Raw genomic sequence first — 27,418 nt, forward strand, 5'->3', positions numbered from 1 at the left:
CTCCGTGTCCTCAGTGCCCATACCCGAGGCAGGGTTGGCGAAAGGGCCTTTCTGTGTGGAGTTTGCATGTTCTCCCCAAAAAAAGTGAATCATGAACTGGAAAATTAAGTTTAACATTTCTGTCATTCTTTTGGCAATGGTTTTTGGTTTGTTCAAATTAGAAAATGGGATGATGGTGATGCCTTTGGGTTCCTTCTAAGCTCTGCGCCCTCTTTTTCACTTAGCTTTGTCTTTAATGGACATGAAGATGTGTACTTTGGTTGAACTGTCGCCTTACAAATACTTTTTTCCCCCTAAAGCATGAACTCTGGTGAACTGGATAAGAGCCTGCTTTGTCTCAATATTTGTTTGGTTTTACTGGACAATGGTGGAGCCTGCCACTTGTAGACTCTTGTCTTGAGTCTTGGAAGGACTTCTGTTTGGAACTATAACACAGTCCAACATCAGCACTCATCAGCACTCACAGACTGTGTGACTGTGGTCAGTGGAGTGGAACTATGTTGGATGTAGAGCTGGTCAAAGCTTGGTGGATGTACGAGCAGTAGCTGATATGCTGGGGCTGATATCAGTATACTATGTGGATTGTTTCCCGAGACAATGGATTGAAATTCATGTGTACGGAAGACATGGAACTTGTGATTCACATGCAGTATAAAGGTAGAGGAAACTACAGGTGAGGAGAACCTTTTCCCAGAGCTGGAACTGTGTCTCCATTCAGAGGTAGGCCCTCTGTATGGTTTGTAGAGAGGAGAGTCAGAGCAGAGTAGGCCCTCTGTTGTGTAGAGCGGAGAGTCAGACTGTCAGAGCAGAGTAGGCCCTCTGTATGGTGTGTAGAGGGGAGAGTCAGAGGCAGCATAGGCCCTCTGTATGGTGTGTAGAGGGGAGAGTCAGAGGCAGCATAGGCCCTCTGTATGGTGTGTAGAGGGGAGAGTCAGAGCAGAGTAGGCCCTCTGTATGGTGTGTATAGGGGAGAGTCAGAGCAGAGTAGGCCCTCTGTATGGTGTGTAGAGGGGAGAGTCAGAGCAGAGTAGGCCCTCTGTATGGTGTGTAGAGGGGAGAGTCAGAGCAGAGTAGGCCCTCTGTATGGTGTGTAGAGGGAAGAGTCAGAGCAGCGTAGGCCCTCTGTATGGTGTGTAGAGGGGAGAGTCGTGTGTGTGTGTGTGTGTGTGTGTGTGTGTGTGTGTGTGTGTGTGTGTGTGTGTGTGTGTGTGTGTCTTTATGTCTGTCCCTCCATCCACAATTTGAGTAAGTTCATCATATGATCATACCGACACGGCGACATACTGTGGCCACACACACACCCTGATGAAGGCTTAACCGCCGAAACGTTGGATATTCCTGTTTTACCTGCTGTCCTAATACATATTGGTACTCTAGCTATTGGTGTGTGTGGCCACCTTCTTGTTTATTCAAGATCTCCTCCGGTCTCTCCGGTCTCTTTGCCATCCCTCTCTCCTTCAGTGCTGCTGCTATATGCTTATGGCAGCACTTTAAAGTGGTAAAGCTCGACGTGTGTGCACATGTGCCGTGTGTGTATTAATTAATTGCCGGTATTAGTCACTTTGTGTCTCCTCTCTGTGTCCTCCAGTCATCATCATGAACCAGATAATGTGACCTACATTGCCTCATTCTTTGTCTTTCTTTGATCTTGTAACAGTCTGCCCATAATGCTGCGCTCGGCTCACATCACGGGCATATACAAAGATACAGTCTACCATTAATTTCCAATTAATTTGGTTTTCTTTGCTAAACTTAAATAATCACAGGTCCAATTTGGGTCATGTTTTTTTCTTTTTGCCTGTAATGGGAGAGAATGTGGAATAATTGAAATGATTTGCATTGAAATGTTTTCATCTCACATGAATGTATCAGAGCTACAAAATGAGTTATCCCTTCCTTAGTTTGGCCAGTTGTCATAGTTTGGCCAGTTGTCAACCTCTTCAGAAATAAAGCTTCTCATTTTTGGTAAGAATATATTCACACTATTCAAAATACAACTTTGGATATTTTATGCTATCTGTTGCACTTGCTATTACCGTATTTAACAATATTCCCAACAAATGTCCATCATTTGAATATGATTAATTAATCTATGCAAAATATTTAAGTGTATGGACAAACAAGTTTGTCCATATACTCTACCAAGCGTGTACTCTTGTGGGCAAGTGCAACATAATCAGTTGGCATTGGTGACAACGTGTCACCACATTGTGTGTTTGCATACGTGCACGTGCGCATTTGCTCCTGAGATACAGTGAAATATAATGAAAATCCTTAGCGTCCTGTCTCGCTCTCAGGCACATTACATTAAATTACATTGTTTTTGTTGTGTGTTCCTGTGTATTCCTGTAACAATTTACAATTTAGGCATTTAGCAGACACCAGAGAGATTTACATTAAGCAAGAACAAAAAGCTTGGCAATACATCAAAGTAGTTATCATGAATCATACGTAAGCTAATAACGTATCAATAGAATATCTATATAATGAAACTATGCATATATCCTATATAGTACTATGTCTACATAAAATGCTATCTCTGTAAGATAGAGAGACATAGAGAGTTATTTAATGACAATCAAGTCAGTCTCGCTCATATGTCATCGGATCTGGATCACATAGTTGCAGTGTGTTATCCCTTGTCGGCCATCAATCGTATAGTATGAATTTGAAAATCACAATGCTATTATTATGGCAGCCAATTTAATAGATTTCAAGATACTTGTGCAGTGTGAAATTCTTAACGATCTGATGACTCCCCGACAACAGGTCTCACCAACTGCCAGAATCCATTCCATGTGAATACTTATAGAGCACTGAGGGGGGCTTCCAAGATGAGAAAACGGCCTCATTGTGTGCAGGGTAAATGGGCAGAAGGCGAGTGGTTGGGGGTATGACAACATGGGTGACAGGGAGGGTTGTTGCTCCAACATTTCTCCTTACAAAAGTCAGAGAGCGAGGTCTATCACTTTACCAAATGTGACCGTTTCTGAACGAGGCTAAGTCATTGATTTTCTACAAACTGTTAATAAATAGGCCTACTTCAATCAATCAATCAATCAATGAGAAAACAGCCTTGAAAGGTTCACTTATGTGGGCTCTAACATTACACCTACTTAGCTACATGTTTAAGCATTTATTTCATATTCACATGTCAATTTCAGCTCTGACATTTATTTCAGACATGCTATAGTATGTGAAGAGTCTGCCTGCTATTAACTCATTTTGGATAAAAATAAAAATAATAAAAATCAGTTTTTCTCCTCCCCTGAACAGTTGGTCTCTGTATCAAAAAGAGTCACACGTGATCAGCCATAATATATCCATAATATATCCTTAATGTATGTTTCATTATGCTGAGATGTGCTATATCCTATGCACAATATTCACTTTTAGATGTAGTTGAAGTACCATTCAGGCATCAATACACGTCATTGACAATTAAGATTTTTTTTTATAAACCTATTTTTATTGTCCAGCCCATGGACAATCTAACTTTTCAATTAAATCCATGCTTACAATGCATGGAAATGTATTGATAGATGAAAGCTGTATTGCCTATACTGTATCTCAAGTGTTAAGTCACTGCATGTTGATTTTCATGCCAGTGGCTTCTTCAAAATTCAGACATATGATCTGTAAATTGGTTGGCAGCAACTGTCAAGAAAGGCAAGATGCACAGTAGCTAGCACACCTACATTAAACCACAGGTGCGTCAGGGAGAATACACTTAGAAGAAACGCACACCATCTTCAACTGCAAAAAGTCACGGTATGTTTATTGGAAAACCCAATGCTTCGATCCTGAGACATCCATAGGTCATTAGGACAGCCAGTGATAGCCACTGAACAACACATGTCAGACCACTGGTATGGTCCTTTGAAAACAACTATCCCCAAATCTTCTTTAAAAATAATCAAAGCGGCGCAACGTGATACGTTGTGAGCTTATAAATCTACTATTTTCTCAGAATGTTTGCCTTTTTGCAGGTCACCTATTGTGACATGCCCAGAAGGCTATAATGTTCATGTGGATGAGCTCAGAAAATGTGAAAAGTGATTTTTCAGAACTTCAGTTTTCAGGACATAAGCTGTATTTCAAAACTGTTTGTTTGATCTAAGCAAGTGATATATCCTACAACCCTTTGCTGCATTCAGTCACTTAATGTATGACCAGATGCATATATTTGCATGTATTATAAAGCATATCCCTGCATCTCTTCCGCAATGGATACATTTCCAAAGGCTCATTACAGCTTTATTACACCATAAGAATCTCTTCGTCTTTATATTGTGCTCTGCCCAATCTCACTTTCTCTTTGTAGCAGGTATAATAAAAGAGGATGATATGCTGTATGCATAGATCGCATGAGGCAGGGGAGCGTGAAGGTTGACTTGAGTGTGTGTGTGTGGGGGGGGGGGGGGGGGGGAGGGTTGGGTTGTGCCGTGTATCTATTTAATTAGTCCCGCCTCTACACACACACACACACACACACACACACACACACACACACACACACACACACACATTATAAACACATATGCCTACACCCAGTAGGCTTCCTCAAACAACAACCTAAAGCAGTGGTTCTGAAAGTGGGTTCCGGGGACCCTCAGGTGTCCTTGAGGGGTTTCAGGGGGTCCCAAGCAAAAAGAGTTAAAAAAGCATGCAATCTGTTTAACCACTTTAACCCTATACATTAACTATTTCAAAATAGCTGATTTACACCATAAGAACCTCTTTGTCTTTATATTGTGCTCTCCCCAGTCTCACTTTATTTTTCCAGGACAGCAGGTAATAAAAGAGGCTCATATGCTTGTAGATGATTGTGCTTGTAGATCCACTTTTTTCAAAACATCTTGAAATTATTTTAAATATTTATGAAAGACGTTACCAACAGCACATTTATGTATACTGTACTGTAGGTGTCCCTGGCACGAACCATTTTCAGATGGGGGGTCTGTAGCGAAATGCATACGAATGTGGTGGTCCTCGGCATGAAAACCACTGGACTAAAGCATCAGCCCTGCTTTTTAGCACAGTGGCTTTCTGACTCAGACAGATCTTTGAATGAACCGTTTCAAGGTCCACTAACTAACAGACCATTTCTGCCCCCAAAGCGGCAGCAGTCTGCTGTCAGTGTGTCCTTAAGCAAGCATTCGAATCAATCTATATATGAGAGAGTCAAGATAAAAAGCATGAAATGTAAAACTGTAAAAGCACTGTAGTATCTGAGTCTGTCATCATCTGGGTCTGGGTATGACTGGAGAAGACAGCTCGAAACACAAACTAACTGCCACTTTGCAGAAGAACCAAAGACCCTGGGGGTGAAAAAGGAGGGATGGAGAGGGTACAAGTGGAAGAGCCAAGAGAGAAATCAAGGCAAAATATGGAGACAGAGATTTGGCAAGGGGGAAAGGCAGGAAGGCATGTGGCATGTGTCTGGTTAGACACACCAAAAGTCCTACAGTCATGAGTCCATAAGTCTCTGTCTCTCTCTCTCTCTCTCCCCTGTTGATTTACTGCTTTCTGTACCACTTGCTCAGGGTCTGGATGACCATTCAGTCTCATATAGCACTACAATAAATATGACTGAGTGTTTGCTCAGTGTTTGATGTGTAACTGCGTGCGTGCAACCCTTTGCGTGTGTGTGCGCGCACATAGGTACAGAGAAAGATGCAATCGTGTACGTACCCACTACACATGCACGCACTCTTACTCATTTTTCCATTTATTCAATATTACATTCATATTTCAGTGGGCATTTCTACCCTTTGCCCCATGCACTGCTGATGCCAGTGTGAACTATAGGTTTGAGTATTACTACTGCGGCTCTCAGCATCACATCCTTATTATTCTTTCTCTTTCACGCACGCACGCACGCACGCACGCACACACAGTTTCCAGTGTCATTGCCACCATAACAATCTATTGAATTGTGTGCAGTGATGACACCACCCTGGGAGTGCAATACAACAGGCTCTGCCTCTCACATCTCTCACAGTCTGCGGATCCACTTCAGCCTTTTCAATTTGCCGTTAAAGATTCAGAGCAGATACTAATAGAATGCTGTGGTTGTTTAGGTAAAAGAAAATCCTGTGTCCTTCATGGTAATAAGGTGTCCTTCAAGATGGCAGTTCCTTCATTCTACCTCTGTTCCTCTAGGGAGGTCTTTGATGTCCTTTAACCATAACCATTTAAGCACTACCGTATATAGCTTATCTATAAGCTATTTTCACTATAGCATCTGTATCCATAACGATTTTATTTACAAAAACTAACTAGAAACATCTTCAGAGAAAATGAAGAAAACCATTTTATAACAAAGCAATACTGAATCATCAAAGTTGGAAATGTGACTTTATTGTCAATTACTTGCATGAGAGGGGGATAGGTGGTGGAGTTAGCTGCTTCAACAGACATTTTGAGGGTCTAATGGAGTTAGGTGCACTTTTTAATACCTTTCATTGGTTCCAATTTTTTATAATAATAATAGCTCAGATTTATATAGTGCTTTTCTAAATACCCAAAGCGCTTTACAAGGGAACACTAGGAACAGACTTTATTAAGAGAAAAAAAACAAAGTATAACAGATACAGGGTTAAAAAGATAAAAGGATAAACGAGGATAGCTGGGGAAAGCTATTCTGAAGAGGTGGGTTTTGAGTGAGGTTTTGAAAGAGAGGAGAGAGGGAGCAACTCTGAGATGGTTGGGGAGTTCATTCCAGAGTTTGGGGGCCGAAACATAGAAGGCCCTGTCCCCCCAGGTGCGGTACTTGGCCTTGCGGACCTTCAGGAGGTTGGCTTCACTGGACCTGAGGGAGCGGGGGGGGGGGGGGGGGACATATGGTTCAAGAAGATCGGAGAGGTAGGGGGGAGCCAGGTTATTGAGAGCTTTGTAGGTGGTGAGCAGGATTTTGTAGTGAATTCTTTGTTTGACGGGAAGCCAGTGTAGGTCGTGGAGGACGGGTGTGATGTGGTCTCTGGAGCGTGTACTGGTGAGCAGGCGGGCAGCAGAGTTTTGCACGTGTTGTAGTTTGTTGAGGACTTTGGAGGTGGTGCCATTGAGTATACTGTTGCAGTAGTTAATCCGGGATGTGATGAATGCGTGTATGAGGGTTTCGGCGGCAGTGAAAGACAGAGATATATTATAACCAACACACAATGTACTGCACCTTTACATTCCAGTTCAGACAGAAGAGTTGCTCCTATCGAGGAGCAGTACTGGACTGGTAATGTAAATGAACAGAGAAGAATTCAATAAAACAACATGAACGATTTATGGCATTTCTTTCTGTCCCTCCTCTCTCACTGCCCTACCCCTCACTGTGCAGTGTGCCTTATACACTGCAGTGCAGAGAATGCACAGCAGACGGTTTGTGTGGCAACTATAAATTCTCCACAACCTACATTCACACCGGGACCATAAATATTGACTGTCATGGCTGCTTAGTGTTTGTCACAGTTCCTCATGGCTAACTAGGGAGGAAGGAACTCAGCGGGGTGGAAGGAAGGAAGGAAGGAAGGAAGGAAGGAAGGAAAGAAAGAAAGAAAGAAAGAAAGAAAGAAAGAAGGAGGGAAGGAAGGAAGGAAGGAGGGATGGTTAGAACTTTGAGTAAAAACAATGTAAGGGTTTAGGGTAGTGTTAGGATATTGTGCTCTGGGGCAGCAGAGGGTTTCACATACATCAGTCATATCATTCCACCTCATGCACACATGGTTTGTTTATTTGTTTTATTATGTTGGCACCGCCTCTACGTCACAACATTGGAGGCCGGCCACTGGAAGTACGACGTCATAAAATAGACGTCATCACAACGGGACGGGAGACGGAGGAAATGTTTGGACAGCATGGTGTGTAGGGAGTGAGGTAGCCCCGCAAGCAGAACCCGAATGTAGTAAAGTTTCTGATACTTTGTTTACTTTACCCATTGGGTCCTGCTTCAACGCTGGGCTGTCGCCAGTTACGCACAGACAAATACAATGTAAACACGCCATGAGACGGACTTCTGCGCGCTTTTACCATGTTTATTCATGTATTGACTTACAAATGTGCGAACTATAAGTACCTTACATACCATACCGACACATCTCCTGTGTCGCGGAAGCCGTTAAGTATTTTTAATCCATGATTGATTAAAAATGTCGCTTCTTCCTACCTTGTTTATTGACACCTCATTGTACCGCCTATCTGGCTAGCTAGTGGTGCTACAGCTATGACGGAGCAGATCAGAGGCAGGGACATAGCCCGCAAAGCCAACCGCACATCGAGAGGCGGTACAATAAACGGTAAATAAACAAGAAGAAATCAAAGCGACATTTTTAATCAAACATGGATTAAAAATACTTAACGGCTTCCGCGACACAGGAGATTTTATCAGAGGTATGTAAGGTACTTATAGTTCGCACATCCGTAAACAAACACAATAAAAAGCGCCGCAATAGCGCGCCGATCGAAGAAAGGTTGAGTTTGTGTATATCCGCGTTCCGACAATCGCATTGGAAAATCTTAGCATGACCAGGGACCCTACCTAAAGCGAAAATAAAATTTCATAAAAGCTTTATGTAGGGTTCCGAGAGGGGCTAGGAGTGAGGCAACTGTTAGGGGGACGCGATTCAGTGTTACCGACCTGCACATACGAAGGCCACCGACCAGCTGCACTGAACTAGAAGATAAGCCACGGATGGATAGCGCTGTCCTACGTAGGCCTATAGTTTACAGTGGGTTGGGAGTATAGTGGAGCTTCGCGTAGTGGGAAAGTTTACTGGCGGTCACTTAATTGTTGCCATCCTGTGTCAGCGCTGTGCAACGACTAATATATAAAAAGAGAAAATACCCTACGGGGAACAAAAACAGAAGAAAACCAACGAAAGCTATAACAACATTACCTAAGCGGGTTGTTATCCCCGCACCTGAACGACTACCGATCCAGCACCTCGCTTCGGCTGTGGGCCAACGACAGAGCTGGCCGTAGCCAACGGGTGAGTGGACCGGGGGTGTTGTTGATACGGGGGCCGGTGCCGTTTTTGATTTAGTTTGACACATGCACGCTCACACGCACACACGACCATCCACGTCTTTTAGGTCAGGGTAGCTCCCAGTTTGTTGTTAATTATCGAGCCCTGGGAGCAACCCGTGACAGTAGCAAAAATGGAGCATTGGATAATTCATTCAGTTTCTCCACGCTCAGCTCACTCAATCTCCATCCATTCTCATTCCTAACAAGCTAACACATAATGCCCTCAATCCTTATGGTTCATTCTAGGTGGTATTTTTTTAAGCAGAACGCTATTCACTCTTCATTCAATGCTCAGCATTGATCACACAGCAGTGTTTTTGCACCCTGTCAGTGATCACACGACCTGCAACTCCCCAGCCTCCTCCCTGTGACATTTAGTTATCATCCACTATGTTAAATGTACGCTTCTGTGGATTGTTGTTATATACATAATTTATTATCTTATCTAATGTTCATTTACAGTAACTCTGGATATTAGGCTCTGCTATATGGGGGGGTGTTGTTGTGATCTCAGATTATTATGACAAAAGCACACCACCAAACTGAATGCAATATCAGTGCAATACATGTTTAAATCCAAATGAAAGTGTCTGACTGAACAAGGAAGCGATAGAATAAGTAACTCTGAAGAATGGGAGAAACAACAAGCAAGTAGGAAGGAAAGAATGAACCAATAATTGAAAAAAATAGAAAGTCACCAGAGAATAAATGCAATGCACGTTCTGGGTGTATTTAGACTGTTCAGCTGTGAGGAATAATAGTTTGTTTTGTGCCTAATGAGTTTAGTGTGTTTGCCATTGACTTGCTTGTCTTGTTGACTAAAAGGTCAGTGGGCAATCAACTGCCCTTTGTATTTCTTCTTTAATTTAGACAGGCAGTTTAGAAAGCTGAGAGAAAGACAGTGTAGGAGAGACAGCAATGCTGAGAGAGATAGTGTAGGAGAAACAGACAGCAGGAAAGCTGAGAGGGAGACAGTGTAAAGGCGACCCAGGACAAATGGTTCTCCATTGGTTTTTGCATTCTACAAGAAGCGAGTGAGTTTTAAGATTTCTACATGCGAGTGAAAAGTTGTGCAGCCCTTATCACTGCCACAGTTATCAGTGGAACCATTTTACTGTATTATCCGAGCTGTTGAAATAAATGTCCACTTCTGCTCCTAATGCTTCCCCATTTTGAAGAAGAACAATTCTGATAATCAATGTGTGTGTTGCACCTTTCCAATGTGACAAGTTGCTGTCAAACAGATGTACGGTACACATAATGTAAGGCAGTGATCAGAGAGGCGAGCACGGAAATGGTTGTGGCTAGTAGTAGGGTATAAAGTACAGTTTTAGACTGTCAAGCCAACTTGAGCCACGAGAGACACCAAAGCGTGCAAGTTGCCGTGTTGAACGTTGCGAAGTTCACTTAGCCTAATGTGCTAATATTAATAATAATCCTAATATTAATGTGCTCTCTTAATTCATTACTCAGTCGGTGCACTATCCATTTCACTAGACCAGCGATGCTTGTGCTGTTCTTTGTCTTTGTAGCGCAGTGGTATATTGCCCTGTATATTCACGCTGTATGTGATATATGGTTCCGTATAATGTAATCCATAATAACCATATGCTGTGGGTAATTCATCATCAAAGCCACAGGCTCTCAGAGGGGCTCCCTGGTCAAAGCACTCTGACAATCTCGTAATGAAATACATCAGTTTAACTCCACAGGAGATGAAGGCCCTCTCTTTGTGTCTTTACCTCTGTCTGTCTCTCCTTCTGTTTGCATCTCACTGCCATCTGCATGCAAGTCTGCTTGTTTCACTGTCTCACTGCTCGGTCATCTGTTCTGTCTGTGTACTATGTCTTTCTGCCTTTCTTTGTCTCTCTTTCTGTCTCTATTTGTCACACTGCCTCTCTGCAGAATAAATTAGTCTGACCTCTAAACCCTGACAAACAGGTAATTGTCAAGGTGATCAATTGGTTTAGGGGTGAATTAGCAAATGTGCCTTCAAACTGCAGGATCACATCAGGGCACTATGTGTTCTCTCTCTCTCTCGTACCAAAACATACCACAGCTTTAGAGATGAAGGAGGCAGATTAGAAAATTCTACATTGACTGGAAAGTCTCTGTTTTTAATCTCTATAGGCATCTGAGCGAGTGAGGAACTCCATCCTCTCCTTGTGGAGATTCTAAAAACTCCATTCCCATAGACTCGTTCCTATGATGCTCTTGATGTTTTGATGTTGTTCATGATTGTTGTTTATAACCTGTCTGTAAAGCACGTTGTAACTATGTTTGGAAAGGTGCTAATTCTAAATTCATTCATAGACAAAATAAGCCAGCGGACATTTCACTTACGATTTTTCCCCGGATTTTTTCATCGCACCGGAACCGGAGTGTTACAGGCGCTATAGAGCATCGCAGTCCCACCCCCTTTCAGAACGACAAGTGGCCCAGGAAATTAATCCCAATGCATTTTTCCCATATGGCTTTTCTTAAAGTATTTATTTAAAGACGGTTACGCCGGATCGTGACAAATCATGACAATGAACACAATGTTTTGGGCCGAATTTATAAGAAGAAAAACAAAACAAATAGTGTTGTCTCCTGCCTTTATTTTCTTTTTTCTAATGATTTGATCGGCCCAAAATATTGTGTTCATTGTCATGATTTGTCACGATCCAAGTTGGCTTTGTCAGCGGTGTAATCGTCCTTAAATAAATACTTTAAGAAAAGCCTATGGGAAAAATGCATTGGGATTCATTTCCTGGGCCACTCGTTCTGAAACGGGGAGGGACTGTGGCGCTCTATAGCAGAACAGAGTTGTGAAGCGTAATCAATATATATATATATATATATATATATATATATATATATATATATATATAAACAAGCGTTAAAAGTCCAAGTACTGTAGGTAAAGCCATCTCTCTCTCTCTCTCTCTCTCTCTCTCTCTCTCTCTCTCTCTCTCTCTCTCTCTCTCAGCATCAAGGGTTGGATTGGGGGTAAGTCCCTGCGACAGGGCTCGAAATTAACTTTTTTACTTGGTAGCACTGGTGCTCCCAATTTCAAAATGAAGGAGCACCAGAAAAAAATTAGGAGCACCCACCAAAATCTAAGGAGCACCAATATGTAATCGATTTTTTACATTCATAAAAACAATAATATAACGTGTGGTTTACAAATAACATAAAATGACTAAAGTATAAAAATACATGCCAGAATTTAAAATGTAGTGTCCAGACTTTCTGTCCCTCATCCATCCATCTCTTCAAAGAGGCTGAGGCATCAAACATATCCAGTTGAGGACCCTCTAGTCTACACTGATTCCGGCCAGTCACATCACCCGTTTTCTTTTTCTTTGTTTTGTGTTTTTCACCTTCATAGCCTATTTAGATCATATAATTAGAATTTCTAATATAAAATAATTTCTATGTAAAACATGGTATTTATAGCTATGCCTACTCACTATGCCTACCACTTCAGTGCTGGAAAATTACTCTAATGTTATACTTAAGTAAAAGTAGCAATACTGCTGCTATGTAGAAACCAGGTAGAAACACTTACAGGTCTGCTATTCTCTCTCCCTCCCTCTCTCTCATTCCCTACCTCTCTCTCTCTCTTGCAAGCGCACACACACACACACACACACACACACACACACACACACACATGCCGGTCCGCCACTAGCTGGCTAGAGGCTCCGGTCTTTTCTGAATCGCTGCCTTGAAATAATGTACTTTCTGACACATAGTGAAGTTGCGAGCCGAGGCGCTCTGGAATGTGAGCGATGCAGCGCTCAACGTTGTCCCGTACCGTTGTGTCAAAGAGTAGTTAACTACACACGTTGGTTTGTTAGCATCAAGTGCTAGTGCAGCTAGCAGACAGGAGCAGTGCAGTGGATGTCAGAGAGCGGCTCAGAGCGCCCGTTTTTGTACAATCGATCGTTGTAGCCAGGCGCACCACAGTAATTATTTGTAGTGGCACTCGTGCTCCCAAATATATTTTTAGGTCGCAAAGGTTCAAATTCATGCGCATTTGCGACAAAAATGGTTGCTATTTCGAGCCCTGCCCTGCGACATACTAGCGTCATGTCCAGGGGGTGTACTTGTACATCAAGCTGCCTCACGCTACAGAAACAGGAGATAGGCTCCTGTCCTATGGGCCTCATGGCTCGGCAAGGCTACTTACTTACACTCTCTCTCTCTCTCTCTCTCTCTCTCTCTCGTGTGACCCAGAGTGACCCAGAGTGCGACTGTAAAAGTTAGCACAGTCATTTCTCTCTGGTCTAGACGATTGTATCACTGTGATTGAAATTGTGAAAAGGAAAAAGGAAGGTAGAAAAGGTTGCATTTTCCCCCACGTTATTTTCTACAAAAAAAATCTAAGATAATCTTAAAGAAGAGATGTTTTCTCCCATATAGATTAGTTAGCGCCCCAGCCTGTGTCCTCCGTGAGGAGGAAGCCCAACAGCCCTCGTGAGGCCTTTAGGAGGGCCATGCAAGCAGCAAGCGGAGCCACAGCACCATTTCCCTGCACCCCGCAGGAGTGGACCTGGTGAGAAGTAGGAGGGGCCCGGACAGGAGTCAACCCACAGAGCCTAGTCCTTCCATGCGCCAGAAGTGTACCTCCCAGCCCTGGCAGAGTAGTTCTGGAGTAGTTCCAACGGATTGTGTGGCCCTGGTTTTGCCCTAGTGGGACTGATTGAGGGTAGCTACTGGGACGTAAGTCGGGACTTGATCACCCCGGCTGGGTCGCCTGAGTGAGGGGTCTTGACCGTAGGATAAAACACTGAGGATACGTCCCAGGTGCATCCATGCGGTGTATTTTTAGTTATAGTTATTATTTATTCCTATCTTTTGTGATGCAATGTTCAGAAGTCCAACGAGTGCGTCAGTAGTATATATGCTACAGTATGATTGGAAAACCAGTCGGAGTGGAAAAAGTTGCACTCGTTTTCACCGATTTCAATCGGACACATTTGTGGCATTTTGTGCAAAAAAGGCCACTCCCGCAAAGTTTGGGAGCTAATTGTAGTCAATGGAATTAAATCTGACATATATGTCTTGAACACATTACTTTAGAGATTTGTGTAGGCCTACTTACCACTGTGAAGAGTAATTTGAAACATGTGCACGGGTGGAGGTTCTTCCTTGGTCACCCAGGAGTGTGCATTGTGCATGCAAGGTTTCACACCGATGCGATGCCCAAGATAAGACGGACAGACTCACACAAGCTAAAATAATATAATAATCGCGTATCCCTTGCCTTTTTCCATTCCGGCCTAGCGAGGATAATAAATAAAATAAAATACAGTATTTAGACCTGGTGGTAGTTTTCCATTTCTTCTTTTCAAGTGATTGAAGGTATGATTCATAAAGTCGTCTGGTATAAAGACATACGTTTTCAGTACAAAATGGCCTGGCATGTGAGAATGTGACAGCCTGTACAGTAGTCATATATGAAAAGCATATGTTTCTGACAAAACGATAATTTAGAAGACTAAAGTCAGGCAGAAAAGGAGGGAAGTCATTCAATCCGTCGTTGGAATTGGCAAGATAAACAAATTCACATCTTTGAAAGAATGACTCAACTTCCTGCCACCAGAACAGAACAGAGATTAGATCACAAATAAGAGGGCAGTCGGCTCACTCGGCCGGCTGTATTTTAACATGATTCATTGTGCCTCGCTGGTTGACAGTGCACCAATAATATGTATTCAGCATGACACAAAAGAATAGGCGCGTCTAGTAAGGGATCCGGACCCGTTTGAAGAACGGAAATTAAATTAAACTGTAAAGAAAAGAAGAAAAAAAAACATAGGCCTAATTGTAATAATTTCCAATTGATGTGAACAGAAACACCATTTTGTAATCTCAATTATACCACAAGTCTCAAGGAAGCAATCTGATTGGTTGAAACAGCGTTCTAGCCGTGGATCAAACGAGCACCACTCCACACCTAATCAAAACAAAGAATTCAGCTGCTCTGTTTTCCCAGAGCGCAGCAAACTAGGTGCCTAGGCTAGCTAGTTTCTTGGGACATTTGAGGTCGTAGTGACTCGGTCATTATCGGTCATTAAGAAAATATGTTTTTTCAGCAATTTTCTTAGTTTTAAGGGTAACTGTTGTATAATTGCAATATTACACTCGAGGGTGATGCTTGCGGAACTCGACTATGTCTCGTTCCTGACCGCATCACTGTCGTGGCAATAATCACGTTAAACCACACTCTCGTGTAATATTGCTTAATTATCCAAATGTCTTTAGAGATCTACATCACTTTTCAATGTGCCTTCAATTTGTCAGTGCTTCAGGCCCTAGACGGACCGTATAGCCTGAAAACAGTGTGAAGCTTGAATTTGCGTAGCTAATTGTCAGCCATATTAGCCTCCAATTCACGGATGAATGAATAAATAAATCGAGCTCACTAACATTACTGTTATAAACATCTATTCAGATTACAGTTGCTTTACAGGAAGACTTCAACTATTTGTAACCTATCTTAATATAATTGGTTCTCACTAACGCTCATTATAATATGGTACCATTTTTGTCTACTCGTCTGTGTCTCAGAGGAGGGCTGTGGACAGTTCAGAAACCCGCCTACCCATTTGCCTACTTGAATTCTGCTAATATAATATATTACTTTTCTTTGGCATACAATGACTTGCACATTTGGGGGTCTAAATATATCAATATATTAGTGTGTGTGAATATTTTCACTACTTCTTTTTGTGTGATACACAACACAACACAACAAGTTCTAACAGATGCACATGATGCACTAATGAACACGCCATCAGCCATGAGGAGAGCCAGGCGTACCTGTTTTGGTTGGAAGGAACACAGGCCTATACACAGCACTACAGCTTCAAATAGAACCTTATTTACTCATGCACTTATTCAATCAATGACTAAATACATCAGTGTTTTTCTGCTTGGTGTCAGGGTCTACTTCACCACTGGTTTCCATAGCAATGCTGTAGCAAAATGCATTATTTCTTCACGCACGCACGCATACACATACACATACACATACACATACACATACACACACACACACATACACATACACATACACATACACATACACATACACATACACACACACACATCACACATTCTGTACACACACACTCGTCAGTGCCCTTAACACACACCCTAACATTCCTTTATTCCTTCATTAACGATTCCAGCCCTGCCCCCTTCTTCCTTCCTCCGTCTTTGCTTCCTTCCCTCTCGCTTTTATTTCTCCCCATGATTTCAACTCTCCCAAACCTCCCTCCTGTACCTTTCCTCCTCCATTTTTGTTTCCATTCCTTTCTGTGTTTAGATTGAAACTATGCTTTGCAGTGTTGACTTTGACCCTGTTCATGACAAGAGAGGCTGCATGGCTGCCAGTCAAACACAGACTGTGCCTGATCAAAGAAAGGAAAGTGTGTGTGTGTGTGTGTGTGTGTGTGTGTGTGTGTGTGTGTGTGTGTGTGTGTTTACATGGCTGTCATGTTGGAAACAGCAGGATATCAAGCGCAGCTGGTGCTCAGAGGGTTTGATTAGGCAGCGGTCAGAGCGGAGCTGTCATTATCAAGACAACTCACCTCTGAATTCAGCGATTGACCAATCAGTAGTAGTAAAGGATATTACAAAGTCAAACTACAGTAGGCAAACCTAGTTCAGCTGGACCTTCGATTATTGTAATAGTTATTTGAGATGTATTGCCCTTTTAAGTGGCAGTATGATGAGGTATGCTGAGCAAGCAGACAGTGTGTGTGCACAGTGTGGGCAACTGTAATGTTTGGGCTCCCCAACCAGTGTGGAATCACATCCAGTGTGTGTACCCGGGGCACGCAATTTACCGCCCGGGAAATGGCTTCAGGACCCGTCGTCCCGGAGGTTGTTGTTTTTTCTTGTTCGTTTTCACACAGTGCGCATTCGTTCCCCTGATCTACGAGTGATCAAATGTCCAATCTGTACCCTCTCATCATTTTCAAACATGTTTGATGATATTTATATGGAATTATGGATCACACTCGAGGGCTGGGAACTGGAGCCAGCGGGGCCCAACGTAAATGTTGGTGGCGCGGGCGGTATTTAAATACCTACGGGCAGGCACGGGCAGTCAAGATAAAATCAGCGGGACTCCGCAAATCCTGCATCCTCCCGCAATTAACCAGATACAGAGTTTATATACACTTTTGCTAAATATGAATGTCTGACTGACAGACATCTTCAGGCACGCTCGCAAAGCTGCTGCAACTGTCAATCATTAGCCTAATCAGTCATCACTGTGAGAATTGTGTGTTTTACGGACGGAGCGACGAGTTTCCTTTCCCCGTGATGGACATTGTCACTACTAAACCCCTTTTTGCTTTTGCCTGCATCACTCAGCAATAACGTGAAACGGAACACAAACAAAGATGAGTAGGCTACAATTTGTTTTATAATAACCACCAGCACACAGTGTCTCTCTCTCTCTCTCTCTCTCTCTCTCTCTCTCTCTCTCTCTCTCTCTCTCTCTCTCTCTCTCTCTCTCTCTCTCTCTCTCTCAATATAATAGTCAGTGTGCTGTGCACTGGCCGTGCTGGCTATTTTAACACCAAATCAGACTTCAAAGCGGGATGATCACATTCTCTGCAGCGGAGAAGGGGACCCACTGCTCAAAGGGTGAAAGACATTAGTGCAAACTCCTTAAGTGTCACTTTTTCTGAATAGAGTAGTAGGCCTATACATTATTAATATTTTAATTTAATAATTGTATTGTAGGCTATATGTTCATATTTCGTTCAAATAAAACATTTTAAACCAAAAAATATCACTATTCTATTGAACATATGAAGTATCTATACATATAAATGCATTTTGATGGGCACTTTTTTTCTTTTCTTTTTCTTCTGACGGGAATTCCCGCGGGAGCCCGGGAAAAGGTCAGCAAATTCCCGGGAATTAAAATGAGCTAAATCCGGGAAAATATTAAACCCTAGACGTGATGCTGTGAGCCGCAGTAGTAATACTCAAACCTATAGTTCACACTGGCATCAGCAGTGCATGGGGCAAAGGGCAGAAATTCCCACTGAAATATTAATGTAATATTGAATAAATGGAAAAATATGTCGCTGGGCAGAAAGGGAGAACATTATTTTTAGCATTCTGCCCTCCTCTCTATAGTGCCTCTCAAACATTTTCATGTCAAGGATCCCTAAATCTATTTAGTCGCGGAACCATTGGCTGGGTTTCCCGAACGCATTTAGTGTAAGACTTGTAGTGCCGCTCATGCTCAGATGCCCTCTAGGCCACAAACAGAAGCCTGTGCACATAGACATTCTGTGCATAGATGTGCCACACAATGGTAGGCCTCAGGTCTACCATTCTGAAAATGTATTTAATAATATTTGGACTGCTGGACAGCTGACAGTAGGCTCTCTTTACTCAAAAAAAATATATATTTATATATTTTTATTATTACAGTATGTATATATATATATATATATATATATATATATATTCTATTTTTTTTAAGAGTAAAGATAGCCTACTGTCAGCTGTCCAGCAGACCAAATATTATTAAATTCAATTTCAGAATGGTAGAATGGTGGTAGGTATGATTGAATTGTTCATGTAAATGTGTTCTAACTTGCTTACCAGATCGTCCTCTTTGTCATCCTCCTCTTCCTGTTACTCCTCTCCAGGTCCCGTTGCTGTGATCAGTGGTGAGGAAGACTCTGCCAGTCCTCTTCATCACGTCAACCATGGTATCATCACCCCGTGTTCCCTGGAAGCAGGTGCGGACGCCGTCGTCATAGGGATGACCCGCATCCCTGTGGTGGAGAACCCCCAGTATTTCAGACACGGTCACAACTGTAACAAGTTGGCCAGCTGTAAGTATTAAGACTAAATTATATAATACTATAATGCCACGTGTCTGTGTTGTTGTTGTTTCACCGTGAATATGTCCGAATGAGTGGTCGAAAAGCTACAGAGCTTGGTTGAAAACGCAGAGGTCAAAGCAGTGACCTATCATGGCCACAAAGCACAGGCGTGAATTGCACTTCTGCATACTGACATAATGACTTGGCCACCTGAACCCACACACATAGTTGTTTACTCCATACGCACAAATACATTTGCATTGTGGCCTGGGCGTGGAATTCTCTCAAATGTGATAATAGATACAGTAAAAAAAAGGAGAAAAAATTGCATTTTGACACCTGTACCACAATTGGCCATAGGCACAGTATAGTCCCAACAGGTAACAGTTTCATTGGATAATTGGTCCAAAAGGTGATAGAAATGCATGAACCAGTATCCAAGTACATCTACAACACCACACATTATGCTTATGCAAATACAAAAACCCTGAACTTTAAATTGTGAATCAATCTAATATGTTTACCTAGCACTAAGTTGTCTATATCACCACATTTTGGGGCGAGGAGAGATTTATATAAAGCTGCAAAGCAATGGTTTGCTTGTGCATAATGGCATACAATATCATAATTCCTGTTGTGTGTGGATATTGCAGGTCCTGAGAGGTTGTTTTGTTTGGCCCACATTCACATACAGTATGCACACACATTTTGTTACAGCATATTAAAGGCTATGAATTTATCAGTGCGCTCCAGTCATATATTTCTCTCAATAGAGAGAGAGAGAGAGAGAGAGAGAGAGAGAGAGATGCGCCATCTCTGTTCACTTCACGTGGCTAGTGGCTCTTCTACATAGACTTCTATTGCCGAATAGTGTCAAAGCCCTGAACCAGAAGTTGACTGAATGCACTGGAGTCTATGGGCGTTTGTTACTATTTCGTGTTACATGAACCACGTACAGTATACATTATACATCTTCTACATGTTAACACTATTTAAACATATATAATGTATGGTTTATGTACATTGTAAGATACAACTACACTTACTATACATTATAAAGTAAAAAGTATAGATTTAATGTGAGGCTAGCATTATTTAGATGTACTGTATGTACTGTATGTGAACACCATTTACCAAGTGGAATAAATAAGTTTTATCTAACTGTAACACGGCTGCTAACTGTGGGTACATCAATCTATGGTATTACAGCCATTTCTAGGCTGTTATTAGGTTTGGCCCCGGTGGGAACTGAATGTCATGTCAGTTCTGCTCTGAAGCAATCACAGAGAGATCAGCTTGCTCCAAAGCTGGTTGCGATTTCTCTGCAGTTTGAGAAGAGCTAGGGTCTCTGCTTTGTGTCCCAAATTATATATATATATATACTGTATGGATGCAGCGAGATATAGGGTATTTTCAAAAGCCAGACGTTGGAGGAACGTCAAAAATGTAAATAGCTAGAACATGGCAGCTTTGCATGGTTGTATTTGTACTTTGTGTTATACCAGGGTGTGATATGTGAGGCTTCAAAGCGGTTTCGGATGATAGCAAATGTCTATGTGATTGTTTTGGATTATTGCATTTCTATTGAGACGGTTGTGACTTACTGTGCAGTGTGCACAGCAGGTGTAGCTATCTGTAGGGCAGTGGTTCCCAAACGTATTTGTGTCAAGGACCCCCAGATCAACATTTATTAGACCACGGACCCCCCATTTGAAAACATATGCTAGTGACCCAGATAAGGGAGGATTTTTACGGCTCTAGCAGTGATTCCGAAACATATTAATTTCATGGACCCCCAAATTCACACGCATTATGCTACGGACCCCCCGATTTAATGGCAATTCTATCTGCCAGCGGGTCCATTTCGCACGCACGCACACACGCACACACTGCACACGCACATGCACTTACTGTATGCACACACACACACACACACACACACACACACACACACACACACACACACACACACACACACACACACACACACACGCTCATTCAGAACCTGAGGGACGTGTTCATGCATACGGGTTTGTGGGAAAATAATCTAAGACCACTTTAAGGCTCACAATTACATCAGAAACATATCATCAGAAACAACAGGCTCTGCCTCTGGCAAATAGTCTATCAGCAAAACATCTAATTATATCAGTTATTACAATATACTAAAATACACATTTCCACTATAAATCACTGATATGGATTTGTTAGTTTCTTGGTAGTGCATCCATGGATACATGCAGAGAAATTAAATGTAGGGTAATTGATACTTTTTGGTTAAAACAAGTTAAAAGTTTATATTAAGTTTATATTCTGATAGTAATCATTGATAGAGTGTTTGTTCAGTAACAGGGCTCTCCCCGTCTCTCCAGCCCTTTAGTAAACGGAGGGGGGAAAAGAAGGAAAAAAAGAGAAGAAAAGAGAATGAGAAAAGAGTAGGCCTGCCCATTTATAAACTTCATCAGTGTTCCAGCTCCATTTTTATTTTTTTCTGCTCATTTCTTTCTCACACCCAATTTCAGTTGTTAATCCTGTATCCCGTGTGAGTTCTCTCTTCTGTTAGGATCAAATTGGTATCCTGACAAGTGGTTGGGAGGGGATTTCCAGTGCCTTATATTATTTTTAATATATAGTATGGTAGAGACAGGGAGACCCCCTGTCCAAACACAAAATATCTCTTACCTAACTAGGCGACTGTGGCTCAGGAGGTAGAGCAGGTCGTCCAATGATCCATGGGTCGGCGGTTCGAATCCCGGCTCCTCCTGTCTACATGTAGAAAAAGACACTGAACCCCAAATTGCTCCCGATGTGCTGGTTGGTACCTTGCGTATGGCTTCCGCCGCAATCGGTGTATGAATGGGTGAATGTAAAGCACCTTGGATAAAGGCGCTATATAAATGCACCATTTTAACTAAATTATTCTTGCTATATTGTACAGCAGCTGTTACAATGCTGCAAAGGAAACTTTAACTTGGAGCAATGTTAATGAAAATAAATGCTTGACATACACGGTTGACCTTCAGTTTTAGTCTGTAGGGAGAAAGCTCAAATATTTTTGTCCCTCTGGACTCTGTATCGTTCATTTGCCATGAGTCACCTATCTCATGCACACGCAGGGGTTGCACACATGCTATATTAACCCCAGTGGTGTGTATTTACTCAAGTACTGTACTTTTTTTATGTATTTTTACTATTTTACTTTACTTAAGTATTTCCAAATTTCAACACTTTTACTTCTACTCCACTACATCTTGGATCCAAATATTGTACTTTTACACACCGCTACAATTATTTGCAAACTTTAGTTACTAGTTACTTAGACAAATACTAACTAACTAAGATGTAGATTATTATTACAAAGCATACACTAACCACTTCAGCCCTATACATTTCGGCCATTTGTCAATAGCCGATCTACTGTACAAGCTCACAATGTGTTGTGACACTGCACTGCTATTTTCTAAATATATTTGAAAATTTGAAACGGGACATTCTGCACCATCAGCACAGAGTAGCCTACGGTATTTCTATATTGCAGTATTGATACTTTCACTTAACACTTTTTTTTGCCGGGGAATACTTCAAAATAAAGGCACCAGAGTGCCATCGGATTTGTCAGATTTTACTCTGAAAAGCCCCTCCCTTCCGTCCCCCCCCCAAAACCGGGAGGCATAATCTTCTAGAAGCGTTAATATTCCAAACGAGAGACATGTGGCTGGGTTAAAAGACTTAACACAGACTCTTGTATTTTTCATTCTCTCAACCTTTTTAATTTCTCTTTAACTTTCTCCTATATCTAGTACTCCCAATTCTCAATCGTGCCCTTGTGTAATCACTATCTCTCTGCTGAGCCATGCAGTTGGTATTGGGGAGGCTGTAGACCAGTAGTTATCAACCTTTTCTTGCCCACTTGAAAATCTTGTAACACATGCAGTAAGGGTCCTTTCAGACAGGGAGCGGGTGACGCAGGCATTGTCGCCTGGATCAACGACAGGTTCGCTCCAGGTCAGCTCATGAGGGGCGCCGGACAGGTAGCATTGTCGCCTCTCAACTTCTCTGCACGTCCAAAATCCCACGCCTCTCATTGAAAATGAATCACTAGGCGCATCACTCGGCGTCAGTCGCTGTCCCCTGTGAAAGGACCTTAGCACAGCAGTGGAAAGGCTGCCATGTTAAGTCGTCAAATTGGTGCCATGACATGTTTTTTTTAAACCATAATGTGTAATAATGTTATGAAAAACAGTGCTGTAGACAACATGTCTCTTCCAATATGCACACACAGCTGCACTGGGAGGGCATCGCCCCTGTGGAGGAAGATTATTTCCTTCCTAGATCAACTCCTTGCTGAACATAATGCCCTCATCAAGGGCACTCGAGCGCCCGGCTATGCTGGATGCACTGTGTGTGTGTGTGTGTGTGTGTGTGTGTGTGTGTGTGTGTGTGTGTGTGTGGGTGTGGGTGGGTAGATATGTTCATTCTCAATCACTCCCCCTGAAGGCACAGAGGTGGTGAGATTTATGTGGCTAATCAGCACACTGTGTGGCACAGGCGGTGGCTTAACCGTCTGGGCACCCGACTGGTAATCCAGTCGCAGTGTGCCGCGGGTTCGACTCCCGAGCCCGACACGGCCTTTACTGCATGTCTTCCCCCATCTCTCTACCGTTTCCTGTCAGCCTACTGTCTGTCCCTTCAAAAACTAATAAAAGGCGTAAGCCGCAAAAGAAATATCTTAAAAATAAATAAAAAATCAGCACACTGTGTGGAGAGGAGAGGTTGACTTTCTCATGGCCGTACGTTTTTTTATTCACTGTTTGTTGTTTGGATGCATATGGTGTGTTTGTGAACGTGTACAGTAGAACGCTTCTTACAAAAAACACTATGTCATGAACGCAAAATCCAATAAATTCCATTGAATTGCATGTTATGGGGCCTCTATAGAATGCACTCCCAAAAGCGATTTGACTTCTGCCCATAGGGAGTGCCACAAAAGTGTCATAGAAAAGCCATTCATCCACAGCCACAATCCACGGATAGGCCACCTAGCCTGCTTGAGATAGGCACTGATTGTGTGTGTGTGTGTGTGTGTGTGTGTGTGTGTGTGTGTGTGTGTGTGTGTGTGTGTGTGTGTGTGTGTGTGTGTGTGTGATCGGGGGCGGGATCGATGCGTTGCAGGAGATGCTGTGAGGTCTGTTCCCCTGTCCATTCTTATAGTCTGTCATTGACAACCTGTCATGGTCTATCACTGTGGGAGGGATATGTCTGAGATAGAGAGAGTGAGACGGTGTGTGTGCATAATGAACACACATGGTTTTATGTTGTGTGTAGTTCAATAATCTCACCAGGAGAAACATATCTGCTATACACACCCTGAGCACTGAAGCTGGAGAAATGTAATGCTGCACTATAACACTTCACAATGTGGCGTGTTGTCAGTGGGCTGATTGTCTATTTCCGAATAGCTGATGTATGAAATATGTTTAAAATGGTTAAACTCAAGTTGATGTTCTATTAAACCATTCACCCACCCAACTTTGGGAACCATTGTTTTAAATGGCACAGGCCATGCTCAGACTCTAGAATGCACGTTTTGTTTGTTTTAGACAGATTGAGAGAGAGAGAGAGAGAAGTGTGGTTCTCAACATTTTCAGCCCGCCCCCCAAAAAATCATATAATTTGAACTTGGAACCCCCACTGTGACAAGCGCTTGGGATTGTAGCAGTTGAGGCATAACGTTGTTGTTTGACTCAGTTCCACAGATACAAATTGTGAAAATAGCCTTGTGTGCAGCATGTACAGTAGATCGGCTATTTTATCACCGTTTTATGTAATTTAATTTGTATTTGTATTCATTTTAGAGGTATAAAAAAGGTCTTAAAAGGCTGTAAATTGGCACCTAAAAATGATACCCTGTATGCACTTGTACTGTATCATCTGTATGTATGTTGGTGTGTTTACAGTTAAGTTAGAAAAATATGTTGCACATTAACACATTTATTGCTTTACTTTTCAATTAGAAACATTGTTTCACTGCCGTATTTTTAACTAACCTTTGAAGAATCACCCACTCGTAAAGGTAGCTCCTTTTCGCGATCATCCGCTTTAAAATAACGTGGTCGCTTTTCCATTTGTCGGGTAACATCCCAAAATCGCCATTGAAAACAACACAGAAAAACACAGCTCGTCGCTGTGCGCCACCATTGCCCATTGGAATACATTGAGCCTCAATTTCCCAGAAGCCCTGGGAAGTGTTTTTTTCCGGTCACGTGATCCAATCGCGTGTCACGGGTGTCCACTTGAAACCTTGTATCTCTTAAAAGTTATTAAAAAACAGCGAATAAAACATATGAAACAAAAGTCGGGAATAGCGCGATCGGCAGGGAAAGACAATGGGGAAAAATAGCATGAATCACAGGGATTGTGTAAAAAGCGGGGGAGAAAAGAAGCATGCAGGATATAGAAACGGGTTAGAATATATTTATATAATACATAAAGTACTAGTTTACTAGACCAGTTTGTACAATAAGGAAATTAGGTAATTCTCCATGGTTAGAGAGAAGAATAAGATCTTGTGTCTTATGTTTTATGCTGAAACTTCTTAAAGGAGCATTCAGTGATTTGGAAACTGGCTATTTGAACTATTTAAAAGTTTAGGCTTAGATAGGGCTAAGTAGGTGGCTTTGTAGGTGGCTTAGCACCATGGTGGTGCAGTCGACAGCGCTGTCGCCTCATATCTAGAAGGTCCTGGGTTCGATTCCCACCAAGGAACCTCATCATCAGTGCCATACCCTAGGTGGGGTAGGTGAAATGGCCCTTTTGTGTGGAGTTTGCATGTTCTCCTGTATCCCAACTGTTTTAAAAACAGTAGCAAATGACTGAAAACTCATTTTTGAGGGGCGCTAGCCCCTCCTATATACAGGTTTATGTTTGTTTTTAGTTCAATGTTTGTTTTAAAACGCCATTGAGAAGATAAATTAACATTTGTTTTGTCCCTAACACAAATCCCATTAACAATATAGAGAATTTAATGTTTGTTTTGACACCGTTTGTTTTACATCATCATTACCTAATCATAGCAACATGAGTTAGACTTTAATATATTAGCGCCCCTCACTTCACACGGGTGTGGTTTTTTCCATCAATTGTCTTACAAAGATTTTCTTGCACCTAACCAATCAAATTGCGATTTAATAACAATTTAAATTGTCACCATTTTGAATCGATTTATAATCGATTTATGAACATGAAAGAGTTCCATACCACATGACATGGAGCATGTTAAAATCCATTAGTGTGATGTCGAGTTCTGGTGGGTGACCATGCTGTAATTAAACCAGAGACCTGCTGTAATGAAACAGACATCATGAGGGACAAGAGGGAGGGCAGTGCTGTACTGGCCATCTGGCATAACGGGATCCATCCCAGTGGACTGCTGTATCGGTAGGCTGGTGGGCCATGAAGGAATCCATAAAGCTGTTTTACGCCTCTCTGTGTGCTTGTCATTTGGGGTGGGCCAGTGGTGGAAAAAGTACTCACAACTAAAAGTAAAGTGGAGTAAAAGTACAATATTTGCCGTTTGGAATTGTACTCCAATAAAGTAAAAGAAAATACCTCAAAATTGTAGTACAGTATACTTGTAGTCAATACTACTTATTTATTTTACACCAGGGGTTAACAAACGGTGGTGCGTGCACCTCTTGTGGAGCGTGGACGCACCTATAGGGGGTGCGTGACATGAAACGGGTAATGGCGGTTTTATGGTGGTGTTTAACACAAATGGCAAAATCCGGTAAACCACTGTTGTAAGGAGATGTATAGAGCAGCTGTGGGATTATACAGCAGCTGCATGTCTCTCAGTGCAGTGACATTCTGTGATCATTTGTCATATTATAATAATATTAAAAAGGTATCATTTTCTGCGAGATTTAGCGTTGGGGGGTGCGTCAGCTAGGTCAGGAGGTAACAGGGGGTGCATGGCGTGCCGCATGCATGTTCCGGAACTGGGCTCGCTTCTTGCCAATCACAACCAAGTTGAGCCGTGCTAGACTACAGGAGTTTTGGGCCAATTTATCCCAAATGTAGTCAAGATCGTGCTTACTGCATGGGCAAATGGAGAGTCACAAATTTCATCGTTTCTAGTCTAGAATCTTTAATTTGTTTTAGCAACAAAAAATATGTACCAAAATAAAACAACACTCATCTGAGTGCTATTAACCTAAAACATAAAATTGTGATAAAAGCTGCATATTGCGTATTGCATAAAGGAAAAATACAGCTAACATTACATTGTTACTAAAAGGAATAATTGAAACCAGTAAGACGACCTGGGTGACGGCAGACTGCTGGGCGAGCGCCAGCGTTTTGGCATGGGGGTCAGATCAACATATGCAATGAATTCTGTACTGGCCATACTGTATATGGAGTGTGTCTTGAGTTGAAGATGGAGGGATCACATCGACTCATTGGCCTTGGAATGCCTCGGGATCCCCCAGGAGGAAGTTGCTAATGTTGCTCTGGGGCTGTTGCCCCCGCGACCCGACTACGGATA

At 42.2% G+C, this 27,418-nt stretch overlaps 1 protein-coding gene across 1 annotated transcript in view; it reads left to right on the forward strand.

The window, feature by feature from the left end:
• Nucleotides 1-27,418, forward strand: part of LOC308319753 (NT-3 growth factor receptor-like) — a gene marked incomplete at its 5' end in the record, with an annotated part of 201,336 nt that overhangs the window by 148,068 nt on the left and 25,850 nt on the right. Inside the window, one exon of the mRNA XM_080769935.1 lies at nucleotides 18,694-18,882. Within this exon, the coding sequence (XP_080626061.1) occupies nucleotides 18,694-18,882 (189 nt within the window). The remainder of the gene's footprint in view (nucleotides 1-18,693; nucleotides 18,883-27,418) is intronic.

The sequence above is a fragment of the Protomyctophum bolini genome (genome assembly GCF_963924005.1).
Source record: "Protomyctophum bolini genome assembly, chromosome: 1".
Taxonomy (NCBI): domain Eukaryota; kingdom Metazoa; phylum Chordata; class Actinopteri; order Myctophiformes; family Myctophidae; genus Protomyctophum; species Protomyctophum bolini.